This window comes from Equus asinus, chromosome 28, assembly GCF_041296235.1.
Source record: "Equus asinus isolate D_3611 breed Donkey chromosome 28, EquAss-T2T_v2, whole genome shotgun sequence".
Taxonomy (NCBI): Eukaryota; Metazoa; Chordata; class Mammalia; order Perissodactyla; family Equidae; genus Equus; species Equus asinus.
Genome location: NC_091817.1, coordinates 17,930,695 through 17,957,970, shown reverse-complemented (window position 1 = coordinate 17,957,970; position 27,276 = coordinate 17,930,695). Strand labels below are relative to the sequence as shown.

The window sequence follows — 27,276 nt, the reverse complement described above, 5'->3', positions numbered from 1 at the left end:
ACACACAACATAGAAAAGTCTCTAACACTCGGTCAATCAATCAATGAAAACCTCTTACCGTTGCACGAAGGCTCAGGCCTATTCTGCAGGCCCCACTGCTTTGATATCCAATCTCTATATGTGGCAACTTCATCCGTTACTCTAATTATTCTACCTAATATGCTGCATAGGTTTAAAAAAAAGGAGGGAGGGCATTAGTTTGAAGATAAGAAGCCACAACCAATTTTGATGCAATGGATAATTTTAGTTAAACTTTTACCTCTCTGTCTCGTTGTTGGGATAGTACTTTGCTATTGGCGATACAGCATGACTCAAAACCACGTAGGCGTAATCAAAGGCCTGTTTCACTTGCATGGCCCCATACGAACTCCTTCCAACATCATTACCTTAAGAGAAATACAGACATAAAACAGTAAGGTTGATCGCTGCTTACTATGAACTAAATGTTCATGAGCCCTCTTTGGAGAGCAAGGACAATTGCTATCCTGCTGGAGTTGCACTCACAATCTGGGCTGTCACTTGTCCCCACAACTCCCCACTCTCTGGACACGTGTAAGTATGGACGTAGTAAGTATGTTATTATGGTGTATAAATTGCCTAAATGTATTCTGGCCCAACAGGGACTATCTCATACACAGTCATGACAACAAAAGAAATAACTGCCTGTTCTCTCGACTAAGAGGGAAGCCAAGCTAAATTAGAAATACCTATTCTTTGGTTTCTACTAGCTATATAAATATCTCCTGCACTAAATCATGAGCTCCTTAAAAGGAAGGACCATCTTGCTGAAAAATCTTTCTGTCCTTTACATAGAGTAGGTTCCCAACAACTATTTCCTCAATGAATAAACACACAGAACTACCAATGTTTGTAAGATGGCGCAACAAGCCAGAAAAGGGCTCCTAGGCAACTACTGTATTTCTTAACTCCCTGTCCTTACTCATTAAAGCAAATGAGTAAAAGCATTTCCACTGAAGTCCGAGAATGCAGGATTTAAATATTTTACAATTTTATCAGGAAAAAATACTGCCCAGAAAAAGTAGGATACAAAACATGCAAATGTTTAACCTCATGGAAGCATGGAAGGAATCTATTTTCTGTTCTTGAAAAGCCAACATAAAGTTGGAAAAAGGGAGACTACGCAAATTAAAGAGGAAAGAAGGGGTGCAAAAGGAAAATAAGTTGTCTCTTTGAACCCTTTCGCTCATGAATTCTCAGATCGTTACCATGATCACTGCTGCTAAGGACTCAGGAATCCTCACATTAAAGCCCTGGCTCACAACTGGCTGGAATTAGGGCAAGGAGGACACAAGAAAGAAGAATGGCTGTCAAACGGGAGATGCACACAAATCCACCCCAAAAGCTAAGACCTATTCTCCTTTGCCTTTCACAGTCAAATGGATTAGAACCTCAACTCACCTGGAAGTATGCAACGTTTTTCTGGTGTGTGCGTGTGTTTATTTTGGTCTGTTTGCTTATAAAATATTTTGATGAAAAAAGAGTGACTACAATTAGAAGTTAATCTTTAGTTTTTCATTCAAAGAGAGTTTAAAGTGCAATAAAGTGACTGAAAATGCCCTTTCTTTGAATGCCCACGAATTTACCTAATGTCAATACCTGGTTGTAAAGGATCTTCAATATAAAGCATAGACGGCCTGTAGCCATCCAGCATATTTTTCTGTACTTCATCTTTGGCCACATATGAACCACCATCCTTTATCCGGATGCCAGTCTTTAAATAATTGAAGTGTCGTCCATATAACTCAAAAAATTCTATTAAGAGAACACCATAGTTTGTATTGGGGATGCAAGCATCTTCCCTGGGATGTAACTAAAACCAGAAAAAAAAAAAAAGAAATTATATTGGATTTTCTCTAAATTATCAAGGTGGGGATAATAAATGACATCCTGACTTCTATAAAAACACTATCAGAGTTTTGGTTGAGCACAGCGGCCACAGGTAAGGGAGGACTAGCAGGCTACGCTGCGGTCACAGACAGCACTGCAGGCTCACGGGAGCAGGACCGCTAGCGGGTTTGTAAAGCCGAATTTTACAACTGCCCCAGGATGATGGCAGGTCTGGCTTGGCCCAACACATCAGGGAAGTCATTCTGACTCACTGGCAGAGTCACCCAGTTGGCAACACTGTGTGACATAAATATACTCACTGACAACATTAAGACTTCTAACTCATCTTATCCAGATAGCAGGTTTCAATTCCAGCGACACTTATAAAATTAGTTGCCTAGAAGACATTCCTACTTTTTGCATTTATACTACTGTTTTCACTTATGGAAACCATGCCATACCTTTGCATGTTACAATTTGCAGTGAAAAGTCTCAAAAATACTAGAACATGTGGGATTAAAAACAAAAAATATTCTTTCCTAGGCATTTTAAAATACTTATGTGCTAAATTATAACAACGTACCCAGTTTAAAAGGGAAAGTCATAAGTAATCAAGGGAAGCATTCCAATGAGAGCCTGATTTAAATTTTTTCCAAAATGATTCCCCAATTGATTGATTTTTAAAAATTTTAGTGTATATTAGCATGCTACAACCATACAACTTACCTGAAGGAAACTGACTGCCATTAAAAAGAGACTGTAAGAACCAATTCCACCTGTAAAGACTTCATTAAGGTCCCTCTGTAATAAGAATTGTTTCAATACTAAAACCAAGTATGGTAATACAGGATATTTCTGAAAAAGAAATAACATTATATTTTCAATGAATTCCTCTATGAGTAATAGCTCGAAGCATTAACAGTACAATGGTCATAAACTGGTCCTTATGTTACAAACTTTGGTGGAGATTGGCAATATACTTAATTTTCTATTTTAAAAACAAGCTATAAAAGAGTCAGCTGTAAGTAACTAAGGATTCTCTCCTCACATCTAAAACCTAAGACATGCAGATGTAAACAATGGCGCCAAGCACTCACTGTAGGCCAGAAACACTAGCAGTATAAGCTTGATGACCTGCACTTATGGCCATTACCAGATACTCATTTGTAAACCGCTTAACAGAAACAATACACGACAGTCTCAACTCCGAAAGCACTCAATCAGCAGGATTTTGAAGAAGCACGTTTTGCCGGTGGCGCTCCACCAGGTAAACCAGAGTCCTTCAGATCATTCTGCACAGCCTAAGAGGAGGAGCAGTTCCGCCTGCTGTCGGCCATGTGCCCAGGTGACCACACACAGACCCACCTTCCATGCTGTACAGAGAACGGTGAGAATACTTGAGCTGGCACATTTGGACAGTGTGAGTCCACCTTTCACTCATGCATATACTCATTAAGTACTCTCCACAAGCCAGGCCATAGGCCAGGGACGCTCAGGGGAACAAAGCAGGCAGAAACATCTAGAAAGAACTCTTAACAGCCATTACCTAGGGTGGTAGAATTACTAGTGATTTCTAGTTTCTTCTTGACACAGTGAACACATTCTAATTCCATAAGAAAGAAAAAAGTTTATACTTTTGCAAACCATGTCAAGGTAAGCAAGCATGAGAAACAACAAAAATATGGAGAAATAATTATTTTTAAACATTATTGTTGAAGTCAAAAGTAGATACAGTCTCTTTAAGAACAATTAGGCAAATTTCCAATAGAATTTTATCTGCATACTATATCCTTTGACCCAGAAATTCCACTTCCAGGGAAACATTTCACAAGTATAAAGAAAGCTACAGACATGAAACGATGTTCCCCAAGCACTTATATCACGGCAAAGACCACTCGCGACCACAGTGGGAACGCCACACAAAGTGTGACACATCCACACAAAGGACACCGTGGAGTCAGTAAAAGGACGGAGGAGACCTGTCTGCGCTGATAGGAAAAAAAACCCTAAAATGTTCCGTTAAAAAAAAGTATACGACAATGTGCATGTAGCGTGCTGTTCCTTTGTTTAAAATTTCAAGAAGAGGATAATAAGCAAAGAAAAAAACAAGGTTGATGGTGGCAAATCCTATAAAGCTGATCTAAGCAGAAACGGAACAAGGGCGACTTGTTTTTCACTCTCCTTTTCCATCGGTAAATTTTTATCATGCATATTATGTCAATTAAAAAATGTTTCTTTTCTGGGGAAAACAAAATTTACACAACCCAACGTCTCCAAAACACTGGGATTATGGATAATATTTCTTATTTCTTTTCTTTTTCTACTTTTCTGTACTCTGCACATCTATACAAGAATATAATGTTTATAACATGATAAAGCAGTTAGAAGTTCTTCTTACAAAAAAAGGTAAGCCCATAGAGCTGCTGAAGAAAAAAACTGTAAACGGATAGAAAAGATAATCTACATAAGCCAAAGCAGTTAGTGATTTTATCTTAGAGAGAAAAAGGCTGACGTGTCTGAGCATGTGAAATGTCCTCAAGATGATGCTGACAAACTCCTTATCCTGGAGGGAAGACAGCAAGAGTAGAAAGAGACTTAAATCACTTCCAGATAAGTAAGGAAACTTGCAGCAACTAGGCTGACAATGAGGTGGGGAGCAAAATCTAGCAAAGGCTCCCAGGGAGGTTGTTAATCTTAACAGCAAAGAGCAATCAACTGTGCAGCAGGACTTCAGCCCTCGTCTCTCTAAGGAAGGATCCAGAGCAGGGAACTTTTTCAGAAGCTTTCCCAACCCCTAATTCTTACTGGAGGTCACTTTATAAATGACTGATTATTACAAGCCGATCACAGAAAATAAAACCATTGCACTGAAAAGAAGTGTTTGTCAGCAACAGGCATATAAAAATAGCAAAATATATCACAATACCACCACAACAGAATCTCAAAACAAAACTCCATTTCTAAAAGTTTCACTAAATAAACACTGTAAGTTCTCTGACCTTGGTAAAATCTTTGATGAGGTCAGCGGCTCTCACGCCATTCTGCACATTAAAGCTGATATCAACTTTCACTTCAGTAAAAGAATCTGTTAGTTTAATAATAGGTACCTAGAAAGAGAAGAAAGGTAAAATTAAAATACTTCAACCAAATTAAACGACAAAATCAGGGGATGGAAGGTTACCAGACTTGAGGTTCGACCTCGTCATGAAGACATAAAAACAGAGTGTTCTGAACACTATGTACCAGTTAACTTGGCCTGCTACATACGTTACATACTTAGCGTTGAACTTCATACAATGTATTTTTAAATTTCTATTGATTGAGAATTTTGAAATCAGGTAACAAAAACCTTTCTCAACTTTATGTACTTTGGAGAACAGTTTCCAACCCAGTAAAAGATCAAGAATCATGAATGTCAGGCGTATCACCACACTGTTTCTAATAAGAAAACTGCCAGATTGTTTAGTCACACACAATAACCCACTGGCATTACTGGTCAATGTTGCAAACAGTCTAAACAGAATCTAACAAGATAAGATAAAACATGAGAATTATTCTCAAATGAAAAATGAGAGAATGATTTATATGATATATTAAGAGTTCTTTAAAAAAGAAAAAGTCTTATTTGCACGATGCATTAGAAAACTTAGGCCAATAAACTCTGTGTGCAGAAATGAGTTTCTAAAATAACAGCTGTTTGTAAGAAACAATATAAGTTGTTTCACTTTAAGAAAACCTAATATGGGGCTGGCTCCGTGCCGAATGATTAAGTTTGCGTGCTCTGCTTTGGCCACCCAGTTTGGATCCTGGGCGCCAACATGGCGCCACTCATCAAACCATGCTGACACAGCATCCCACATGCCACAACTAGAAGGACCCAAAACTAAAATATACAACTATGTACTGGGGGGCTTTGGGGAGAAGAAGGAAAAATAAAAAATAAATTAAAAAAAAAAGAAAACCTAATATACAAAAATCCAAACTTCCAAAATAGATATATTTATTTCTAGAATGAGCTCCCATGAAAGTTCTTTAATGGCCAGTCCAGATATAGTTAAAATATGACTTGATTTACAAAATTTCAACAAATTTTTCAAGGAGACAAAATAAGACAAAAGAGCAACATCTTCTGTGTAACTATAAATTGTTTAATAGATATCCATTTTTTTATATTTAAAAAACCTCTACAGTGAGTATTACAAAATTGGATATTATTTTTTAAAGAAATGAATAACCAGAACAGGTTCATTTTTTCACAAAGCTTCTTTCTTTTAAAATGCAAACTAAAATCAATTTATTTCCACAGATCAACACTACGTTTCTACAGATTGTGGCATATCATGTCAGACATTTTTAAGAAATGACAGAAAGTAGATTATTAACCTAACCAGCCTTTCCTTCAAACTAAACAACAAATTCTGTACATGCCATGACCATAGTTTTTTTCAAACTCTTCTTTTTTTCTTAACTTTTTATTGAGATTATGATAGTTTACAACCTTGTGAAATTTCAGTTGTACATTATTGCTTGTCAGTCGTGTTGTAGGTGCACCCCTTCACCCTTAGTGCCCACCCCCACCCCCTCTTTCCTCTGGTAACCACTGCTCTACAAACACAACTTTTTATGTGCAAGTTCTGTGATCATTAACAAAAGGAAAGAGTCATTGCTCACAATCTAGCTGTGCTCACCAAAATCAAATCTTAATTTTATAAGTTTCATGCATAAGTAACAAGTAACTAGAGATGTTTAAGACAAAATGCTGAAGAACTTACAGTTGCTTTGTCTAGAACTTTCACTGAATCCTCATCTGCAACTTTATGTTTCCGAAGAGCTTCTTCCAGGGTCCAGAGGGGCAGGTTCTCCCACTTTCCAAACACCACGAGGTCGATGTCACTGAGCACACAACACACACACAAGATGTTTGAAGACGCAAGAAACTGATGTGTTTTACCTTACATTCAAGCGTACAGCCTTGAAATTAGTGCATCAGAGCCTGTCCGCACCCTGCCCACAAGGAGCAAACGCACGGGGATGCTGCTTTCTAGCGGGTGGAGGGCGGTGATTCCAACAACCTCCCCTAGTCACTTCACACAGTCAGGCCGCAGGAGACAGAGATTTTCAAAGAGGTAAAACCTCAAAAACTACCAGCTAGCATTTCCTGTTCATAAAGGTTTCTGGTACTAAAAACCTTAAGACTTTCCTATGTCGATTGAGATTCACTGATTGTGACAGATTATTAGGTGTAAAAAGCGAGATGCAGACAAGGTACCCACTATGCTACCATGTGTGTAACAGAAAGAAGACACACACGCACACACATTTCCCTTTCTATGCACAGAATGTCTCTGGAAGGATATGCGAGCCACTGGTAACAGTGGCTCCTCCAAGAAGAGAACCTAGAAGACAGAGGTGGGGTGCAGACTCTTCAGTGTAATTATTTTTGTGCCCTTTTCAAATCTCAACTATGTAAATGTACTACCTATTCATAAAATTTAATTAAATTTTTTAGAATGAGTGACTCAAGAGTTTTGCTGAAGCTCAGAACCTAAATAAGGAAAAACACTAATGAACTCAAAATTGAATGTTATGGCTTTCGTAGGCCTAGGGCAGCAATGGGAAGAAGGGAAACTGCTGGGGCCGGCCCAGTGGTGTGGTGGTGAAGTTCACGAGCTCGACTTCGGAGGCCTGGGGTTCAGAGGTTGGGATCCCAGGCCCTGACCACCCTCATCAAGCCACACAGTGGTGGTGTTCCAAATAAAATGGAGGAAGACTGGCACAGATGCTAGCTCAGTGACAATCTTCCTCAAGCAAAAAGGAGGAACACTGGCAACAGACGTTAGCTCAGGGTCAGTCCTCCTCACACACACACACACACACACACACACAAGAATGGAAATTGCTAGGATACATCCACTTCAACACGTTTTAAGTTTGGGTAAAGCAGATCAAATCAAGCTCAAATCAAAAAAGGTGACAGATGCCTACAGTTAATCATACCCTATTGTGTACTTAAAAATTTGTTGAGAGTAAATCTCATGTTAAGTGTTCCTACCACAACAAAAACAATACTAAATGTTTTTCCTTCATAAAGACTACAGCATTTCAACTCTTAGAGATAAGTATTCAGCCCTCAGGGAAGCATTACCATGCCCAAAAAGCGCCCCTCCCCCTGCCCCCAGGCTGTGGCCAAGACAGCCCTCATTTGCGAACACTGAGATAAACAAGGGGCCTGAAAAGACCAAGGCCTCCCTCAGAGTTTGTACTCTGAATTTCTGGGTCAGGATGCTGGGACAGTAGCTAGCAGTATGAGTTTTTAATAAAAAATGAGAGACCTGGCATTCCACAGTATACACAGCTCTACAATATAGTCAGGAGTCTTGTCATATGACATGAACCTCTGTGTTAGTGGGTTGAGTTATGGGGTTGAACAGTTCTCTGAAGGGTAGTCAATTGCTAAAATTCGTAACTAATTGATTCTACTGCTACATGCTCCCTCTTTTACATGTATCTGAGATGACAGACAAGATATCGTTATCATCTCAGTTTGATAAGATGATCTGCAGTGATAGTCTCCCTCTAGGTAATTAGAATAAAATACAGGTAAGTGAATTTTTGTTTCATAAATCTTTTTTGTTCCTACTCTTACACATTCAACAGCCAAAATGAATACACTCTAGAAAAATGCACAATCCCTTGAAAGCTTCATAAATGTACTAACCTAGTAGGTAAATACAGGCCAGTTTTAAAACTTCCAAATATCTGGACCTGAAATAGAAAAAATTATTACATTAAGGTATCAGATGAAAAGCCACCAAGCACTGAAGAAATGCTGGGTTTCTGCTACCCTCTACTGGTATTTTTTTAGTACTACAAGAGTATTTTTTATAGCACCACACTTTGATGAAGGGGGACCCTGTGTCTCATAGGCAGACGTTTGGAATATAGTGTAAACTTATTAGGTCCAAATATCAAACATACAGACGCACACAGAAAACTTTCAAAAGTAATAATCACGTCACAATGTCCCCTTACAATCCCGAGACACGATCACAAATCCTTAACGCTTGTTCTCTAAGCAGGAGTCTTCTCCCAGATTACTGAACGAGGCTCAGACTACTCCAACTGCAGGACAAGCACTGGCCTGTTGGCCAGCGCCACAGAGAACACCAGGCACTGTCATTATAACATCATGCTGTGGCATAAAACCTGACACATCCTATCTCAACCCATGGAGAACAATAGAAGCCTCAGGCGGGTATGTGTACAAACGATGAAAAAGCTCAACCTCTGAGGGGAGACCGAGAACCTAATCATAGCCGTGAGTCCCTCATCTGTAAAACAATTTGGATAAAATCCCCCACACCTCAGAAGGAGGAGGATTACTTTAGATCAGGGTTTCTCAACCTCAGCACCACTGACATTGGGGCAGATGATTCTTTGTTGTGAGGGGTTGTCCTATGCACTGTAGGATTTTTAGCAACATCCTTGGCCTCTAGTCACTATATGCCAGGAACACCTCAAGAGTCATGATAATCAAAAATGTCTCCAACATTGTCAAATGCCTCCCGGAAGGCAAAGCTGCCCCCAGTTGAAGGCGCCTGATTCAGATCACAGAGGAGAAACAACTGTGGCATACAGCAGCTCATCAACGGAATATGAGCGCCTCCCTCTTCCTTATGCCTTCAGTGGCTTATCTGAAGCTTCTCTGTTTTGCCAATTGGACAAAAAAAGTTCCCTGGCTTCCCCTTCACCACCCCATGACAGAGTCTAAAGAACAGTTATAACACAAAGTAATGGATTCTAATAAGTTACTTCCTTGAATATACAAAATTATAGAGCAAACCCTCAAAGGAGCCCTAAAAAGTGAAGCACTAACTTCATGTCAACAACAAGAACCACAAATAAGCAAAGAGGAAATCTTGGGCAAAAGTTCTATTCACTGGGTGGGGGCGAAATTGGGAGACAAGAAGTGGTCAGAAACAGAGAAGAAAACAGTTTCAGGAGAGGAGTAGAACAGACTTACATCCGCATTAGCCCAAGAAAATGAACTTCAAGTGACATAAATTCCTACTTGAGATTTTCATTCAGTGATAAACAATCATAACATTTATAGTGGCAGGTTAGAGCAGAAGAGTAATGAGGTTTTGACATAACACATCCAATAACAGTCTACTACAACGAGGCTTGCTTTGTCTTACTAATGATTCCTAAATATAGTTTGCCTTTAGTAGTTGCTATTCAGCATGGTGAAGAAATAGTTTCAGTCAGTCACTTGATTCAATGCAAATGATAAGGAAGCCCAAAAGTATAAAGGCTGAAGAAACTTTAGACTCTAACCCTACAGCTGCACACACAGCTGCATGTGAGGGCTCAGAATGAGACGCCGACACATGCTCCTCATCCTGGGCCAGGGACGTTATCCTAAGCACCCAGCTACCCACACAGGTACTCACATCAGCGCTGGGCCAGAGCCCCTTAATCACACTCTCGATCCTGTTTACCACCTCCATCCGCATCTTCTCCTCCTCTGGTCTTGGAGACATGTATTCATAAAAATCACTGATTTCTTCATGCAGACTGAAGAAAAAAAGCAGAAAATTTAATAAGGTCAGGCCAATCTAATGAGAAAGTACTATCTTAAATAATCTTACCTAATTAAGTCTTATAAGATAACTCAAGCTGAGGACTTTACATTCATAGATTTCTACCTTAATTTTAATGTCACAATTCATGCTAAGCTAAAAATGGGAATGTACAGAATTTAATCAAAAAAGCCAAAATAATTCAATAAAACAAGAGATTCCAAGAAGTCTTGATGGAAGTGTACTAGCAACTCTCTCAGTATTTATTATGTGCCTGTGCAGAAAACTTGCTGGGTGCTGGTGATTTAAAAAATCTTTCAAAGTTAAAGGTAAGCCCTGGTTTCCACCTTTACACTTCCAATCCAGATGACACAGCCACAAGAAGACAGAGAATCCAAGTGACACAGGTAAGCTTCCTGGCAGTGGGGACTGACCCTGTTCCCCTCTGTCATCCGTTCCTCACAGGAGCAAAACAGCACGTCTTTCATAGTGTTTGCTTTGTGAATTAAGTGTCAAATGAACAGCTCAGCCAGTGAACATCAGCAAAGACCTAAGAGAACGGCTGGCAGACAAGGCTCCATGAAGGAGCTAAAGAACTCCAGAGACCCAGAGGTCCGAGGCACACCCAGGAAGCAGCAAGCAAACCACACAGGCTGTGGCAGAGGGAGGAGTGGGAGAAGTCCTTGAGAGGAAGGCAGGCACTGGATGACAGAAGGCTTTGAATGATGAGCTAAGAAGTCCACACTTAAGCAATCCAAATGCTCATCGGCTGATGACTGGATAACGATGTGGTATACACACACACACACACACACACACACACACACACACACACACACACAATGAAATACTACTCAGTCAGAAAAAAAGACAAATTCATCCCATTTGCAATAACATGGAAGGACCTAGGGGGAATTATGCTAAGCGAAACAAGCCCGTCTGAGAAAGACAAATACCAGATGATTTCACTCCTATGTGGAATATAAACAAATACATGGACAAAGAAAACAATTCAGCAGTTACCAGGGGAAGAGGGTTGGGGGTGGGCACAAAGGGGTGAAGGGGAGCGCTTATACGGTGACAGTCAAGAAATAATGTACAACTCAAATCTCACATTAATGTAAACTATTATGAACTTAATTAAAAAAAAAAAAAAAAAGAAGTCCAGACTTTCTCCTAGAGTAACAGGGAACTATGTAAATGTTTCTAAGAGGGACCAGGGAAAGATTGACTTCAAAAAGGCAGCACTTTAAGAAGACTCATCTGGCAACTGTGCAAACAATGGACTGGCAAAGAGGCAAGACTGGACGCAGAGAGAACAACCCATAAACTACTACAACTGTAGAAGGACTGGATGGTGGCAGGAAGGAATGGGCTCCAGAAACATCACACACTCACAGACATGATGGCTGGACCTGACCAGCAACGGAAAGAGAGGTAGGATGCTTCGAGGGCTGGCGTCTGAGGGGCCGGAGGAATCACTCACTGAACAGGATGAGAAGAAAAACTAGGCTGGCTAATGAGCTGAATGTAGTCAGTTAATAGTGGAGAACAGAAGAAAAATAAGGTAGCATTTCTGACAAAGCTGGTGCAACTGTGAAGAGCTACCTTTGGGAGGGGAAAGTGAGTGTGAAATGGGAGGAAACCTACTAAACCTGTGTTGAATGCTGACAAGGCCGGAGGCCGCGTTCCAGGTAGCTGGAGGTATGCTGGAGTGAGGGCCATCTCAAGCTATCTGTCTAGCACAGCTGTGATGCACCAGGAGGCCAGAAGAAGGGTGCTAAGAGCAATGGGTGCCAAGCACCGTGGGTGCATGAGGAGCAGAGGGGAGCATCCTGGGGGATGGCAGCCAGGCAGGGCAGCCTTGTAGTAACAGAATCTCGAAGAAGGAATGTGCCTGCAATTGTACAGCCCATTCAGGTCCAGAGCAGGTACAGGATTCACAGGAAGCTGGAAACACCAGGAGACCAAAAACAGTTTTGAGGAAGGAAAAAAATGTCTAAGTCCCAACCCCGACTAGCTATAACATTTAAAATGTGGCCAAGTAAGCAATCACAGTTTCTGCCTCTTCTGATGTTTTATTTTTAGACTGAGAGTCAAAATACTTCAATTTTAGACTCAGGCTCTGCCTGAGGGCAGCTGTGTTCCTTTCAAAAAGTGACTGGTGCTCTACGGCCACAGCATCCTCAGGCAAAACCTAAGGGTTGGCAACCAGGAACCTTTCCCGGCCCTTAGTTTCAAAGCGTGGCCCTTTGGTGAGAAATGATTTACAGCAACACTCTGCCTGCTTGCTGTGCAATACTGCAGAAAAACTGGATCTTAAAACTCCAGAGAGTTTTGCAGCTGAGTCCAGAGTCTCCCAGTCGAGTCAAGTCTTCCTTGGCATGCTTCTGGGTAGCTCACGATCTTAACCTTCTGATTTTTTTTTTTTAAAGCTTCCCAGGTTTTAATGTATTCTCTAAGGTTATCTGCTTTGGCTTTCTCTTGAAGACAACAGCCACAAAGATTAGTCATTAGCAAGTCTACAACCTGCTCTTCTGCACAGGTCTTTTGGCAAAGATGAGGACCACCAATAAACAGCAAAACAAATGGATTTCTTCTAACTGTGTCGTTTGCTATGAATTATCAGTGTTTATTTGTGGTTTGAAAGCACATCACCATAGAACATTTCCATTTTAACTAATGGAAAAACTTAAATTTGACTGTATGTAGACGCTACAAAGGCCCACTTGCACATTCTCTAATTCAAAAAATATTTAGCCCAATTTCCAGTTAATATTCAAGTCATATGAAACGGAGTAAGAATTCATTCTCCCAAAATTACTGAGTGCCTATGTTCAAAGCACTAGAAGCAAAAAGACTAAGCACACGTGATCATTGCCCTCACTGATTTCCATCTAACGACAAAAGGAAATACTCATTTAAAGTAATTTTGTGATGTGTAATGTGTATGTCCTGCACTGTTCCACCACAGGCAGATTTCACATGAACAGAAGGAGAGCTTTCCAGTGATCACAGCTGCAGGGAATGGAACGGGTTGCCTTGCAGGGTAGTGAGGTCCCTGTCACTACAAGTATAAAGAAAGAAACTAGAAGACCATGAGGTAAACAAAGGTCTAAAAAGAGATTTCTGAACTTGGTAAAAAGGAGAGAAGCTTCTAAAATTCCTGTTTATCACTAGAATTCTAGGTTTCTAATTAGCACATTCATTTGGAGGCAAATTATTATAGGTTTACGAGACAAGCTCTTAAAACAAGACTGCTCTGTTACTAGTCTATGGAACCACTTTCTTATTTAGGAAGAACTGGTTCCCCATGTTACCCTACTTCTTTTATTGACTTGCATTTGCCATACTGGAAGGGGGAAAAAGGAGGGCTTTTATTTTTTTAAAGCAAAGACATACTTGAACAGAAAGAACAAGAGAACCCATCTCAGGTCTGCCAGAATCATCTCCGTACCCACCTCAAAGACAAATAGCACAGCGTACCCTGCCTGGATGTAACCAGCTATGTGTAAACTGCAGAAGGACTAAGTGCGAAATCTTGGTACACTTTGGAAATAAACTTCCAGTACAGATTTTTAAGTAATTCTGTGGGGTTCCATCCTACGGACTGCATAATTTTACTGGCACGGTGCCACGTATTTCCAGGTGCTTAAAAAATCCTGAAGGAACTGTGAGTGCCCAATACATGCCTGGCTCATTTTTGAGTGACATCATGACCTAATAAAGGCCAGAAACTAGAGAAACTTTGTAAGCTTGCTTTCATATATTCATGAAACTTTATGCCTCTGAAATCATCTAAATACAGAGAGAAAACTTTAGTTTCTCCCATATCTGGATCCAAACTCAGTATATTAGTAAATAGTGCTGAATGCCACATATCCAGCCTTATAGTTTCTCATCTTAAACTATAAAATGCAACTCTTCTGTGATCAAAACACATGAGTGAGCAAAATACAGTGTCCTCTATTAGGATATCAGTGTTAGCTTTTTAAAAGGTCAAGTGAGCAAGAAAGGACACCACTCCCTGTTCACAAAAGTATATAATATAAAAGCAATATGATAAAAATAAATACCACTATACAACTGTAAAGGATGCCCCGAAAAAACAAGAAAAGAAAGAGAATCAAAATTAATTTGCTGAGGTAAAATTTATCTTAATCTCAAAATTAACGATAACACAAAAATTTAATGTGACAAGGAAGAGACAGCAACAAAAAATAGTTTCTATATTTTAGAGTACAATCCACAGATAATTTAGGTCAAAAAGGAGACAAGAAAAAAATCACTGTTGCTCTGAGAAAAGCTCTATCAGAGGAGAAATCTTGGCCTTTCAAAATTATATGAATTTTACAATGCTCATCATAGGAAAAGAAAGTAGAGCTGCCCGCAAAGGCTCAATTTCTCTAGCGATAAAGAGAAGAATCTGCTTCCCCCTTTCCAACTGGGGCCCTCGGGAGATGCCGCACCCTCAAACCGGACGCACTGTGGCAGCCGCCCTGCTGGGCCCTCTCCCCAGTCCCAGCAGGCAGACGACCCCCTGCTGGGCCCTCTGCTCAGCACCGTCCCCTGCAGCCCACCTAGCATCTGTGCAGGGGCTAGCACTGCTTCCTGCCCAGCCTGCACCATGCTTGAGGCCACCTCCCCATCCAGGTCAAGCCTTCCAGTTTTCATAACTGATGTCCGCGTTAATTACTAACTTCAGGCTTACATGGAGGCACTGACAAACTTCTATTCAATTACTGTCAATAAGAAGACACCCTGCAAAAAAATTTTTTAAGATTAATAATAACGAATTTTTACTAGGATATATGGAAAACGCATTCACATACTATGCGTCAAAGTGTAAATCACTATAAGCTCTCTGGAGATTGTTGTATTAATAAATGACAACACTTTTATAAATAATTGTTGAAATTCCCCTTCCTTCATTAAAATCAGGATCTTGAAGAGATATCTGCACTCCCATGTTCAGAGCAGCACTATTCATAATAGCCGAGATATGGAACAAACCCAAATGTCCACTGACAGAAGGGTACAAAAAATGTGGTATATACCAACAACGACATACTACTCAGCCTTAAAATAGGAAATCTTGCCTTTTGCAACATGGATGAACCTGGAGGACATTATGCTAAGTGAAATAAGCCACTCACAGAAGGACAAATACTGTATGATTCCAATTATATGTGATATCTAAAACAGTCAAACTCCTAGAAGCAGAGAATAGAATGGTGGTTGCCAGGGGTTGGGAGGAGGAGTGGGGAATGGGAGTTGTTCAATGGGTATGAAGTTTCAGTTAAGCAGGATGAGTAAGTTAGAGAGCTCTGCTGTATAACATAGGGCCCACGGTTAACAATACTGTACTGTGCACTTCAAAATTTGTTAAGAGGGTAGATTTCATGTTGCATTCTTATGGCAAAAAAGAAAGGAGGGACACAAGGAAACTTTTGGAGGTTTTGGATATGTCTATTACCTTGATTGTGGTGACGGTTTCATGGGTGTATGCTATGTCTAAACTCACCAAGTTGAATACAGTCATGCACCACATAACAATGTTTCAGTCAACAATGGAACGCATATACACTGGTGGTCCCATAAGATTATAATGGAGCTGAAAAATTCCTACCACCTAGTGATGTCACAGCTGTGGTAACATCCTAGCGCAAAGCATTACTCACGTGTTTATGGGAATGCTGGTGTCAACAAACCTACCGTACTGCTAGTCATATAAAAGCACGTATTCCAGAAGCAGGTATTGTTACCAGAGGAGACCATAGCTCCATGGGTGTTACTGCCCCTGAACCTTCCAGTGGGGACAAGGGGTGGAGGCAGAAGACAGTGATATTGATGATCCTGACGCTGTGTAGGCCTAGGTAATGTGAGTGTTTTTGTCTTAGTTTTTAACAAAAAAATTTTTAAAGTAAAAAAGACAAAAAATTTTAAAATAGAAAAAAGCTTATAGAATAAGCATATAAAGAAAATATTTTTGTACAGCTATACAATTTTGTGTTTTAAGCTGTGTTACCACAAAAGAGCTAAAAAGTTTTAAAAATTTTAAAGTTTATAAAGTAAGAAAGTTACAGTATGCTAAGGCGAATTTCTTATCGAAGAAAGAAACATTTTTATACATTAGTGCAGCCTAAGCGTGCAGTGTGGGTAAAGTCTACACTAGTGGGCGTGGTGTCTTAGGCCCTCACATCCACTCACTGACTCCCCCAGAGCAACCTCCAGACCTACAAGCCCCGTTCATGGTAAGTGCCCTGTCCAGGTGTACCATTTTTTATCTTTTATACCGTATTTTCACTGTACTTTTTCTATGTTTAGATACACAAATACTTACCATTGTGATACAACTGCCTATAGCATTCAGTGCAGTAGCACGCTGTACAGATTTGTAGCCTAGCAGGAACAGGCTATACCATATAGGCGAGGTGTATAGTAGGCTATATCATCTAGGTTTGTGTAAGTACACTCTTATGATGTTCGCACAACGACAAAATCACCCAACAATGCATTTCTCAGAATATATCCCTGTCGTTACATGACACATCACTGTATTTGTATTAAATGTGTGTAGTTTTTTGTTCATCAATCATACTTCAATAAAGCTGTTTAAAAACGAATTCCCTTCTTTTCATCCTCCAGAAATATTTCCATGAGGGAACAAGGATATTCATCACAGCATTATTTGGAATACTAAAAAACTTAGAAACAGCCTCAACGTCCATCAATGGGATCCACTTAAATAATCAGAAGAGCACTCATTGACTTTCCCTTAAATTATAGCCAATAACCCATTAAAAAGAACAAAGTAGCTACATGAGCTGATAAAGAAAGATCTAAGATTTGTTAAGTTTAAAAGAAAAAGCACAAGGTGTTTAGCAGGATCCCTTTGATGTGTATTAAACATGCACACACACCGAGAGAGACATTACAAGTTCTCCAGAAGGAGAGCTACTCACATTGACCATCTTAGGGACAGGGCATGAGAGGAGAGCTAGCGAGACTCTCACATTTTATTTCCTATCATTCTATACTATTACAGTTTTTTTTAAACCACCAGTGTGTATTTGTTTGTCTGCTTTCCTAACAGGGCTTATTATCTGTTTGGAGAGATTACAGGCCATTTGTCATCTTCTCTATATTTTCTCACATGAAAAATATATAGCATGTGTTTGTATTTCCAACCCCACCTCAGAGGACAAAGCCTATATATACCTTAGTGTCTGCAGTGATGAAGTCTACTGAGTGAATTTGGTGGAGGAGGGGAAATTCACTTTTTAAAAAATCTATACATTTGTATGATCTACCTTTAAAAATGCACACGTTAATTATCACTGTATATTTTTATAACAAAGGAAAACATTTATTACAGAAAACTACCACTTAAAGGAGAAAGACTCAAGTTACTCTAATAATCTAGCCTTGTAGACCAAAAAGCTACAGATCTGGCAACCGGAGAACCTCAGCAATCTCAGAAGGAGCCCGGTGCTCGGGCTGTGGAAAGCACTGACACCTGGGCACATAAGAGGGACCTCCCCCCCCAAACCCAGGCATGCAGCAACAGACACACAACATGACATTTGGGAAGCTGCTGCATGCCCGATGAGAGTGTAAGAGAGTTTCTGTTGGTGTCTGTCTTACCCTTTCTAGGAATTTATAGACTTAGGTCTGTGTATATATGCAAGACAAATTTCTGGAAGAATACACAGAACTGCTGGCAGCAGTTTCCTCTGGGGAGTGGGTGTGAGGTCTGAGGTGCAGAGATTTTTCCCCTTTGTACTGTCTGATCTTTCCCAAATGCAGGTAGGCACCAAGAGAAGTGAGTGACAGCACTAGCCCTGGGGCGATCCTAGTCCATCTGAGTGACATCTTCAAGAGGCACTAGAATTCGATTTTTACAAAGAAATGTCACACACAAAGATATCCATGCTCCCCTATTTCCAGCTGCCAGCTAGACACTTGTACATAGATGTCACCTCAAACTCACTAAGTCCAAAATGAAATTCCTTATCTTTCTCCAAAACCTATTCCTTCCCCTTGTATTTTCCTTCCTGAGTTATTGTTTCCCCAGATGGAAACTTCAGCCTTTCCTGGTTCATCCTTCTTCCTCATTCCCTAGAGCTAATAGGTCTCCAAACCACCCCCCCCACCCCCCGCCCCGCCAAAAACCCACTTCCAAATCAGACCCTGCTCTGCCTTAAAGTCCTTGTCCTTGACTGTCTTTGTAGGACACTGCAGCAGCCTCCAAACTGGTCTCCCTGCCACTAGCAGCTCCCTTCTCTAGGCCATCTTCCATGTGGTCCCCTGGGTTCCCCTCCTCAACCTAACTGTGCCACTTTCAAACTCCTTATCAGGGCACTACCTACCTCGCTAGCCCCCGGTCTGATCCCTCCTCTCCCCAGTACAGCCACGCAGAACTGTGCCAAAACATGCTATGCCTTTTCAAGAACCTGCCTTTGCACAGGGCAAACCCAGTGCCTGCAATACAGTCTTAGCCTTTAAGAGCTCAAATATCACCTCCTTGGTAGAATTTCCAGAAGCAGAATTACTTCAGACCGCCCTCAATGCTCCTGTACCACCCCAGTCCTAGTCCTGCCTCTTGCCTAGCAGTCAATCACAATGAATTACCTGCTTACAGGCCACCCCACTCAGAAGCAACTCTCCTGGATTCAGGTCTGTGTTCCCAGACCCAAGACGCAGCACAGGGAAGCACTTCCTCAAGAAGGGACCCCTCAGTCCACATGTGTACATCTCTCTACTCTCATGTTCATGTGATCATAAAACAGAGATTATGTGCCTTAAAATGACCTTGGTACCAGAATCCAAGGAAATGGGCTCTCATACACTGTGGGTGCAAAAAGAACGAGAAAGGAGGGCAATTTGGCCCAAGAATTACAGATGTCCTTTAAAGAAGGCAATTCCACTTCTCAGAACGTAGCCTAAGGAGGTAAGTATGCATGTGCACCGAGATATGGCTATAAGAAAATATCCACAATGAGCATATAATTTTTTTAAAAGCCAAGGTTTAGAAGTATTTCAAGAATGGAATACCCCATTATCTCTATATTTTAAAGCTACACATACGTCTACTTTTCTAAGGTATTGACAGGGATACAGCAAGGCCACTTGGAAAAAGCCATGCCTAACTCAACAGGAAGACCACCAGTAACAAAGCTAAAAGGAAAAAGCTCTCAACCTCTTCTATTTGTAGACAAGAAATGTACTCACACTCCACATAACTCTCACTATATCCTAGGATTTAAAAAAAGGGGAGTGAAAATACAGATGATGACATAAAATTAATTAAAAGGCTAAAAGAAGGAGCCCACAGATTTTACTTTGGCAAACTGTGTAGGCATTTAAAACTGTTATTCACAGTTAAGGAATGTCGTATTTGTGATGTCAGCCCCTCTCTGGTTAAGACATGGGAGTCAAAGTGCAGAAAACCGATCCTTCTCTCTGCGTCCTAGATTATCAAGTTTCCATTTTTTTCTTCTTTTAAGAGGTGTTCATATCTGTTTCCCTAGAAATTAGAGCATTCTTTTTAAAGGCCATTGTCTGTTGCTCTCAATTTTTGGACACAGCTTTATGAGGCCAGTGTTTCAGAAGGAGGGTCTTTTCGTTTGATTTCCTCTCTGTCCCTTCCCCCTTAACTGCTATGAAGACAGAGAGAATGAAAACCATCTGACGACTTCCCCTAAGCCTCTTATTTTTGCAACTCAACATTTCCACTACTTTCAATCACTTGTAAGATAAAGGAAACGAGAGAAAAGAAGGAAGAAATTATTACCTAAGGGTTACTTTATCTAATTCCAGTCATTAATTCCTTCCCCATCCAGTAATAATTCTAAATGCCCCCACCACTCTCAGTAGATCTAACCAAATTTGGATAAAGCTGGGAAGCCCAAAGAATAGCTGACAGTATCCCCCAACTAAGATCAAATATCTTGAAAAGCTTAGTTAATAAATTTATTTCCCAAATGGAAGAACCTCAAATGTTTGCTGAGTGAAAAAAACAAATAAATGAGGCTGAATCTTTCCTTATCTACAGGGTCCAAATGCCAATAAGAACAGTGCATTCCAGGGGCTGGCCTCACGGCATAGTGGTTAAATTTGGTGCACTCCACTTTGCCAGTCCAGGTTCACAGGTTCAGATCCCAGGAGCAGACCTACACCACTCATCAGCCATGCTGTGGCAGTGACCCACATATAAAGTGGAGAAAGATTGGCACAGATGTTGGCTCAGGGCTAATCTTTCTCAGGAAAAAATAAAAGAATGGTTTATTCTATAAAAGTTTGTTATATTCTTAAATATAACAATGAAATATGGATGTGTTTAACCCATACAATTCTAATACCAAAACTTTATTTTTTATTTGTTTTTCATTTATTTGTTTACATATTTATCTTTGGTTGAGGGGCTGGTGTTTGAGAACAGATGCTGCTCTATAAATACACAAGCACTTGTACTGTCTTCCCCTGTGCTGGAATACTGGTAAAAGAGGCAGAGAACCAGCAGAGGGGTACCTCACTTTCAAGGGCCCCTGCACATGAAAATCCAGATATCCAAAACATATTAGAGGTGATTATTTGCTTAATAAATAATTTAATCAAATAGGGTAAACAACTGATGCATATTTAAAATATTTTAACTATTAATAGTGATTACCTTGGATAATGGAACTGGAAACAAGCTTAACTGGGAGAAAGGCTTTCATAATTTACTTTTTTTTCCTGTACAGTTGAGATTTTTAGGATAAGTGTTGGTATTGTTTACAGAATTTTTTAATGCTTAAGCAAAGAAAAAAACACAACAAAAACAAACTGATTCACAAACAATCTATTTACACATACACCAAAAACACAATGTACGTAAACCTAGGTTGACTTTATGAGGTCTATACTTTTTCAAAATCAACAACAAAATAAACTCTGAAAGAATTATGGAAATTTACAGTGGTTTGGAAAAACAAACAGAAAAAAGCCCATAAAATCACCTATAGTTCCACCCCCCTAACAGCAGCAAACACAGCCAGCGGTGACTGTGCCAGACACACACACTCACCAAACACTTGCTGCACACCGCCTGACTCCACATACCACTTCGGAGTCGGTGGAAAAACACAGGGACTATATCATGGTCACTAGGCATGGCATTTGATACCATAAAAATGAATTTTAATGACTGCACATATTCTAGTATACGAATATACCACAATTTATTTTACCAATCCTTTATTGTTGAGCATTTAGGTTGCTTCCAATTTTTTACTACTTAATTAACATTATAATGCTATCCTGAACATAAATCTGCAATCAACTCTAATCTTTCTCTCAGAAGTGGAATCCCTTGGGGAACAAGTATGGGCAGTTAATACTTTTGAAGAAGATTCCCAAAATGCCCTCCGCCAGAATGGGTGATGATATATTCTCCCACAAAAATGGATGAGGGTCCTTCCTCAACCTCCACACCAATGGAGAGGGTTCTGTTTTTATTCTTTAATTCCCAATAAGGTTAGGAATTTTCTCCATGACTATTAGACATTTATATTCTTTGTTTTTCAACGCCTTTCAAAATAAGCTATGTGACGGACTGAATACAGTAGTTTAAAGAGCATGAGCTGGAATCAAACCTCTGCATCACCCCTTACTGGGTACGCCTGGGCAGGTGCTTTACCTCACCAGGCCCACTTCCCACCTGTGAAATGAGGACAACATAACCCATCTTGGAGGGTTTCTGTAAGGATTAAACGAGAGTGTGGGAAGGGCTTAGCATAGGTTTACTGCTTACTCAGCACATAGTAAAGCCTCAAGAAATATCAGCTATCATTAATTATTAACAAATATTTAAGGGATTATGTTAAGTGAAATAAGCCAGATAGAAAAGGACAATCTCTGTATGACTCCACTCACATGAGGACTTTAAACCTGTGGACAAAGAGAACAGATTAGTGGCTACCAGAGGAAAGGGGGGGTGGGAGGTGGGCACAAAGGGTGAAGGGTTGCACCTACAACACGACTGACAGATAATAATATACAACTGAAATTTCACAAGATTGTAACCTATCATTAACTCAATAAAAAATTTTTTTAAAAAACACCAAATATTTAATAAATACCTACAAAGTGTCAGGCACTGAGCTAGGCACTAAGTTACTGCACTGAACAAGAGAGACATGGACCCTGCCATCATGAAGCTTACAGCCATTAAGGAATTAATTTTTTTTAAATTTTATTCTTATTTTAGTGTTGTGCTGGTCCTATTTTCTTACTGGTTCATTAGCATTCTTTATATATTATGGCTACTAACCTTTTGCCATAGACACAAATATCCTTTCTTGTTATTCTTTCCATTTTAAGTTTCTACAGTGCGCATGAATTCTTTTTTTTATTTTGATGGGTTTATCTTTGCCTAAAAGGAACAGCCAGCCAAGGTAGATGAATGTAACTGTAACAAGAAAGGGTAACTCACATGCAACTTCAGTGCTAGGACCCACTGAGGAGTGGTGGAGAAGGCAGTAACCCAGAAAGCCCAGGCCCCATCTAAAAGAAGTGGCCACCACTTAATACTGGCTAATTGTTGCCACATCGGAATGTAAGCCCAGTATTGCCAGCACTGCCCATGTTTCAAGATAAACCAGAAATCTAGACTTGTAGGTAAATTTTCATTTTAAAATTCTGACACAATTTTCAAAAGACGAATTAAACAAGACAAAATGGTGTAGGCAAAAAGAAAATACGTATCCAGCTCTGATTCAGCCATTAGGCCATCAGTCTGCAGTCTTGGCTTTTAAGTCTCCCTTTTCCATATGTTTCAAAAGTCTTTTTTACCTTGACATTAGAAAAATATCTGACTCAAGAAAACGAGAAGACAGGCCATAGACTGGGAGAAAATACTTGTAAAACACATAATCTGATACAAGATTGGTATCCAAAATATACAAAGAACTCTTAAAACTCAACAATAAGAAAATAAACAACCCAATAAAAAATGGGCAAAAGACCTGAACCGACTCCTCACCAAAAAAAATACACAGGCAGCAAATAAGCATATGAAAAGATATTCGACATCCTATGTCATTAGGGAATTGCAAATTAAAACAACAGTAAGATGCTACTACACACCTATCTGAATGGCCAAAATCCAAAACACTGAAAACACCAAATGCTGACAAGGATGTGGAGCTTCTCATTCATTGCTGGTGGGAATGCAAAATGGTACAGCCACTTTGGAAGGCAGTTTGGTGGTTTCTTACAAAACTAAACATAGTCTTACCATAGGAGCCAGTAATCATGCTCCTCAGTATTTACCCAAAGGAGCTGAAAACTTACGTCCACACAAAAACCTGCACACAGATGTTTACAGCAGCTTTATTCATAATCATCAAAACCTGGAAGCAACCAAGATGTCCTTCACTAGGTAACCGAATAAACTGGCACATCCAGACAATGAATATTATTCAATGCTAAAAAGAAACGAGCTATCAAAGCCATGAAGAGACATGAAAGTACCTTAAATCCATATTACTAAGTGAAAGAAGCCAATCTGAAAAGGCTACGTACTATATGATTCTAACTATATGACATTCTGGAAAAGGCAAAACTATGGAGACAGTAAAAGGACCAGTGGTTGCCAGGGGCTGGGGGGAGGGTGGGATGAAAAGGCAGCACACAGAGGATTTTTATGGCAGTGAACCTATTCTGTATATTATGATAGTGGATATATGTCATTATACATTTATCCAAACCCATAAAATGTACAACACTAAGAGGGAATCCTTATGTAAACTGCAGACTATATGATAATGACGTATCAATGAAGATTCACTGATTGTCACAAATGTACTGCCCTGGTGGGATATGGGAAGAAATCTAGGTACCTTCCACTCAGTTTTGCTGTGAACCTAAAATGCTCAAAAAAAAAAAAGTCTATCAAAAAATGTGACTCTTTTTCTTCTAGTTATTTAATTTTTTCCTTTTTCCTACTTATCATCACTTATTCATTTGTAATTTAACTGAATACGATGAAAGGTAGGGATATAACTCTTTTTTTCCAATAGCTAGCTAATCAAGTGTCCAGCACCCTTTACCGACTACTCCATCCTTTCCTCAGAGATTGAGTAAACACTTGCTGTTTCCAGTCTGCCCAGAGGCCTGTCTCCTGCTTCCCCCAGTAATTCTACCAGCCCACCCCCTTCCTTTGGGGAACAATTCCTTTCTCTACTGTTCCATGTGATCCTGGTAAGGCTACAAAGCAGAGCCAGCTGAGTTCTGGACAGCAGCAGGCACGAGTGGCCCTGTTAGCGCAGCATCCCATGGCTGTGGTCCAGGGATGGGCACATGACCCAAGTAGCCCACGTGGTGTCCTTCCTTGGGACTTTACATACTGAAACTAAGGACGGTCATATTCTTCTTTCCCCTTGAGCTGTAAAAATAGAGCCTGGAAGTATCAACAACCACACCTCCTTTTCCTCTAGCTGCAAAAGGAAGCCCATCTGCAATAGGACAGAATGGAGCCAAACCCGGGAAAAAAGCAAAGTCAGGGAGAGAGAGGGCATCTGAGCCTTCTCTGGAGTCACTGAAGCAAGTACCACCCCAAGGGTACCCTAGGATCTTGACAAAATAAATGCCTTTGTTTGGCTTTTGCTTAAACCAAGATGACTGATTTTCTTTCCCTTGCACTTGAAAAACTCCTAATTTACACACCAAGCCTTTAATTATACACTAAACTCATATGCGTAGTTGAGGCAGGTCTTAGGCTTTCTCTTCAGATTTACTTCTGTTTTTGTCTATTCTAGGGCTCAGATTACCCTTTAAAATTCTTGTATAGATCCATAAATAGTTGATAGTACAAAACCAATCCTCCTCCAAACTCATCTTTAGTTTTAAAATGTTCTTGGCTATTCTTGCCTGTTTATTCTTTTAGATGCTCTTCAGAATCATTTTAACAAGTCACTCTCTCCCTTCAGAAAAAATTCACTAGGATTTTATTTGAATTACATGAATTAACAAATTAATGAGTTGATTTAACATCTTCAAGTCTTTTACGCCTCTCATATAACATTTTTCATTTTCTTAACATTTCTGGCTTTGTTTTAAATTATTTTGAGGGTTTTTATGTGCTAGTGAGTGAAATTTTTTTCCTTGTTTTAATTATATTTTCTGATTGTAATATAGAAAAGCTAACAACTTTTGAATATTTATTTTATAACCAACCAGACAATTTTCTAGCCCTACCACATGGGCTAGAATTACCAAGATAAGGCCAAACAACACTGGTGAGAGCAGGCATCTGTGTCATGTTCCTGATTTAACAGGAAGTATTCCTAGTTTTCACATAATGTTGAATATTGGTTTGAAAGTGCCACTTTTTATCAGGCAATGGAACTGTCTGCATAGTCCTAGCTTACTACAGTTGTCCCTTTTTTAACAAATTTCACTTAAGGCCTCCCTCAATAAAGTTATTTTATACAAGCATCTGTTACACTTTTTGCCAGAACAAAGCAACATGGTACTCTCTTCCTTTCATGACGACAACGATGATGATGATGATTAAATGCTACAACTTTAATTATGTGGCTTTCTTCTAAACAAATTTCACAAGTCACTAATATGATAACAACAAAAATGTTTAAAGTCAAACAGAAACCTAATAGGCTGACAAATCAACCTTTTTCTCCCCATATTCCCAACTAGGTAACTTTTTTAACCCAAAAAACAGCAAATAAAACAAAATAGAAACAATACATCTTATATTTTCATTGAGAACCTAATGAGCACATAATAGGAAGACATTTTCCAGATGTGCATAAAAATTAAAACATTGAAGGCTAGCCTGGTGGTGTAGTGGGTAAGTTTGTGTGCTCTGCTTCAGCGACCTGGGGTTCACAGGTTCAGATCCCAGGTGCAGACCTAGCACTGCCTGTCAAGCCACGCTCTGGCGGCATCCCACATACAAAATAGAGGAAGACTGGCACAGATGTTAGCTCAGCAACAATCTTCCACAAGCAAAAGGAGGAAGATTGGCAATAGATGTTAGCTCAGGGCCAATCTTCCTCACAAAAATAAAAGAATAAAATTAAAAAATAAAAATAAAAAACCAAAACATTGATTATAAAAATCATCTGGACTCTGTACCGTGTCATCTGGTTCAATCTCTCAGACCAAATTTATTTTAAATACACGTCTCATTTACTATCTAACTTTTCTTAAAATCTGCATAAGTTATGGGCAGTCACATCCATCTGCAGGGTATTGTGAAGTTCTTCTACACTGTTTGTTCCACTCCAAAGTGAGGCCGGAGATGATTATTATTTCAAGACTATTTATGTCTACACTGGGCCACACAGCACTTTATCAGAATAATGCTTACTCATCAACCTTGTAAAAATTCCCACTAAATTTATCCTTAATCCCTGGAAACAGTTTAAAGTTTTTAAGACCTAGGGACAAAATAAAAAATCTATTAGATAGCCTATCAAATTAAAAAATATATTTATATATATATATATATAAAGTTTTTAGAGACACTGTAAACACTCTGATACTTCTAAAGAGGCCCTGTAATGATAAATAATGCCTCATTTAGTCTTCACCAACAGAAAATAAAATATACAAGATTTGCCAAACTTCCCTCTCTACAAGCTAAAGCTTTAATAATGAGAAAAATATGCTGTATCACTATATTTAAGCCCTCTTTTTGCTTCCGTAACTCAGGGCCGTCACTGGGCACACTCATGGTCGTCCAGCATCATTCAGAGCAGCACGAGGTCTGAATGTGGGCTTTGCTGCTTGGCTATCAGCTCATTCTTGCTACGTCATTCTGACTTCCACTCCTCTT

General features: G+C 39.7%; 1 protein-coding gene across 3 annotated transcripts in view; it reads right to left on the bottom strand.

The window, feature by feature from the left end:
* TENT4B (terminal nucleotidyltransferase 4B) overlaps window positions 1-27,276 on the bottom strand; it is a 64,585-nt gene that overhangs the window by 6,121 nt on the left and 31,188 nt on the right. For all 3 annotated transcript variants that reach the window (XM_070500379.1, XM_070500380.1, XM_044761155.2), the window contains 8 exons: window positions 10,302-10,425; window positions 8,567-8,613; window positions 6,621-6,741; window positions 4,848-4,955; window positions 2,575-2,703; window positions 1,618-1,831; window positions 260-386; window positions 59-162 (listed from right to left, as the gene is read on the bottom strand). In XM_070500379.1, the coding sequence (XP_070356480.1) occupies window positions 59-162; window positions 260-386; window positions 1,618-1,831; window positions 2,575-2,703; window positions 4,848-4,955; window positions 6,621-6,741; window positions 8,567-8,613; window positions 10,302-10,425 (974 nt within the window). The remainder of the gene's footprint in view (window positions 1-58; window positions 163-259; window positions 387-1,617; window positions 1,832-2,574; window positions 2,704-4,847; window positions 4,956-6,620; window positions 6,742-8,566; window positions 8,614-10,301; window positions 10,426-27,276) is intronic.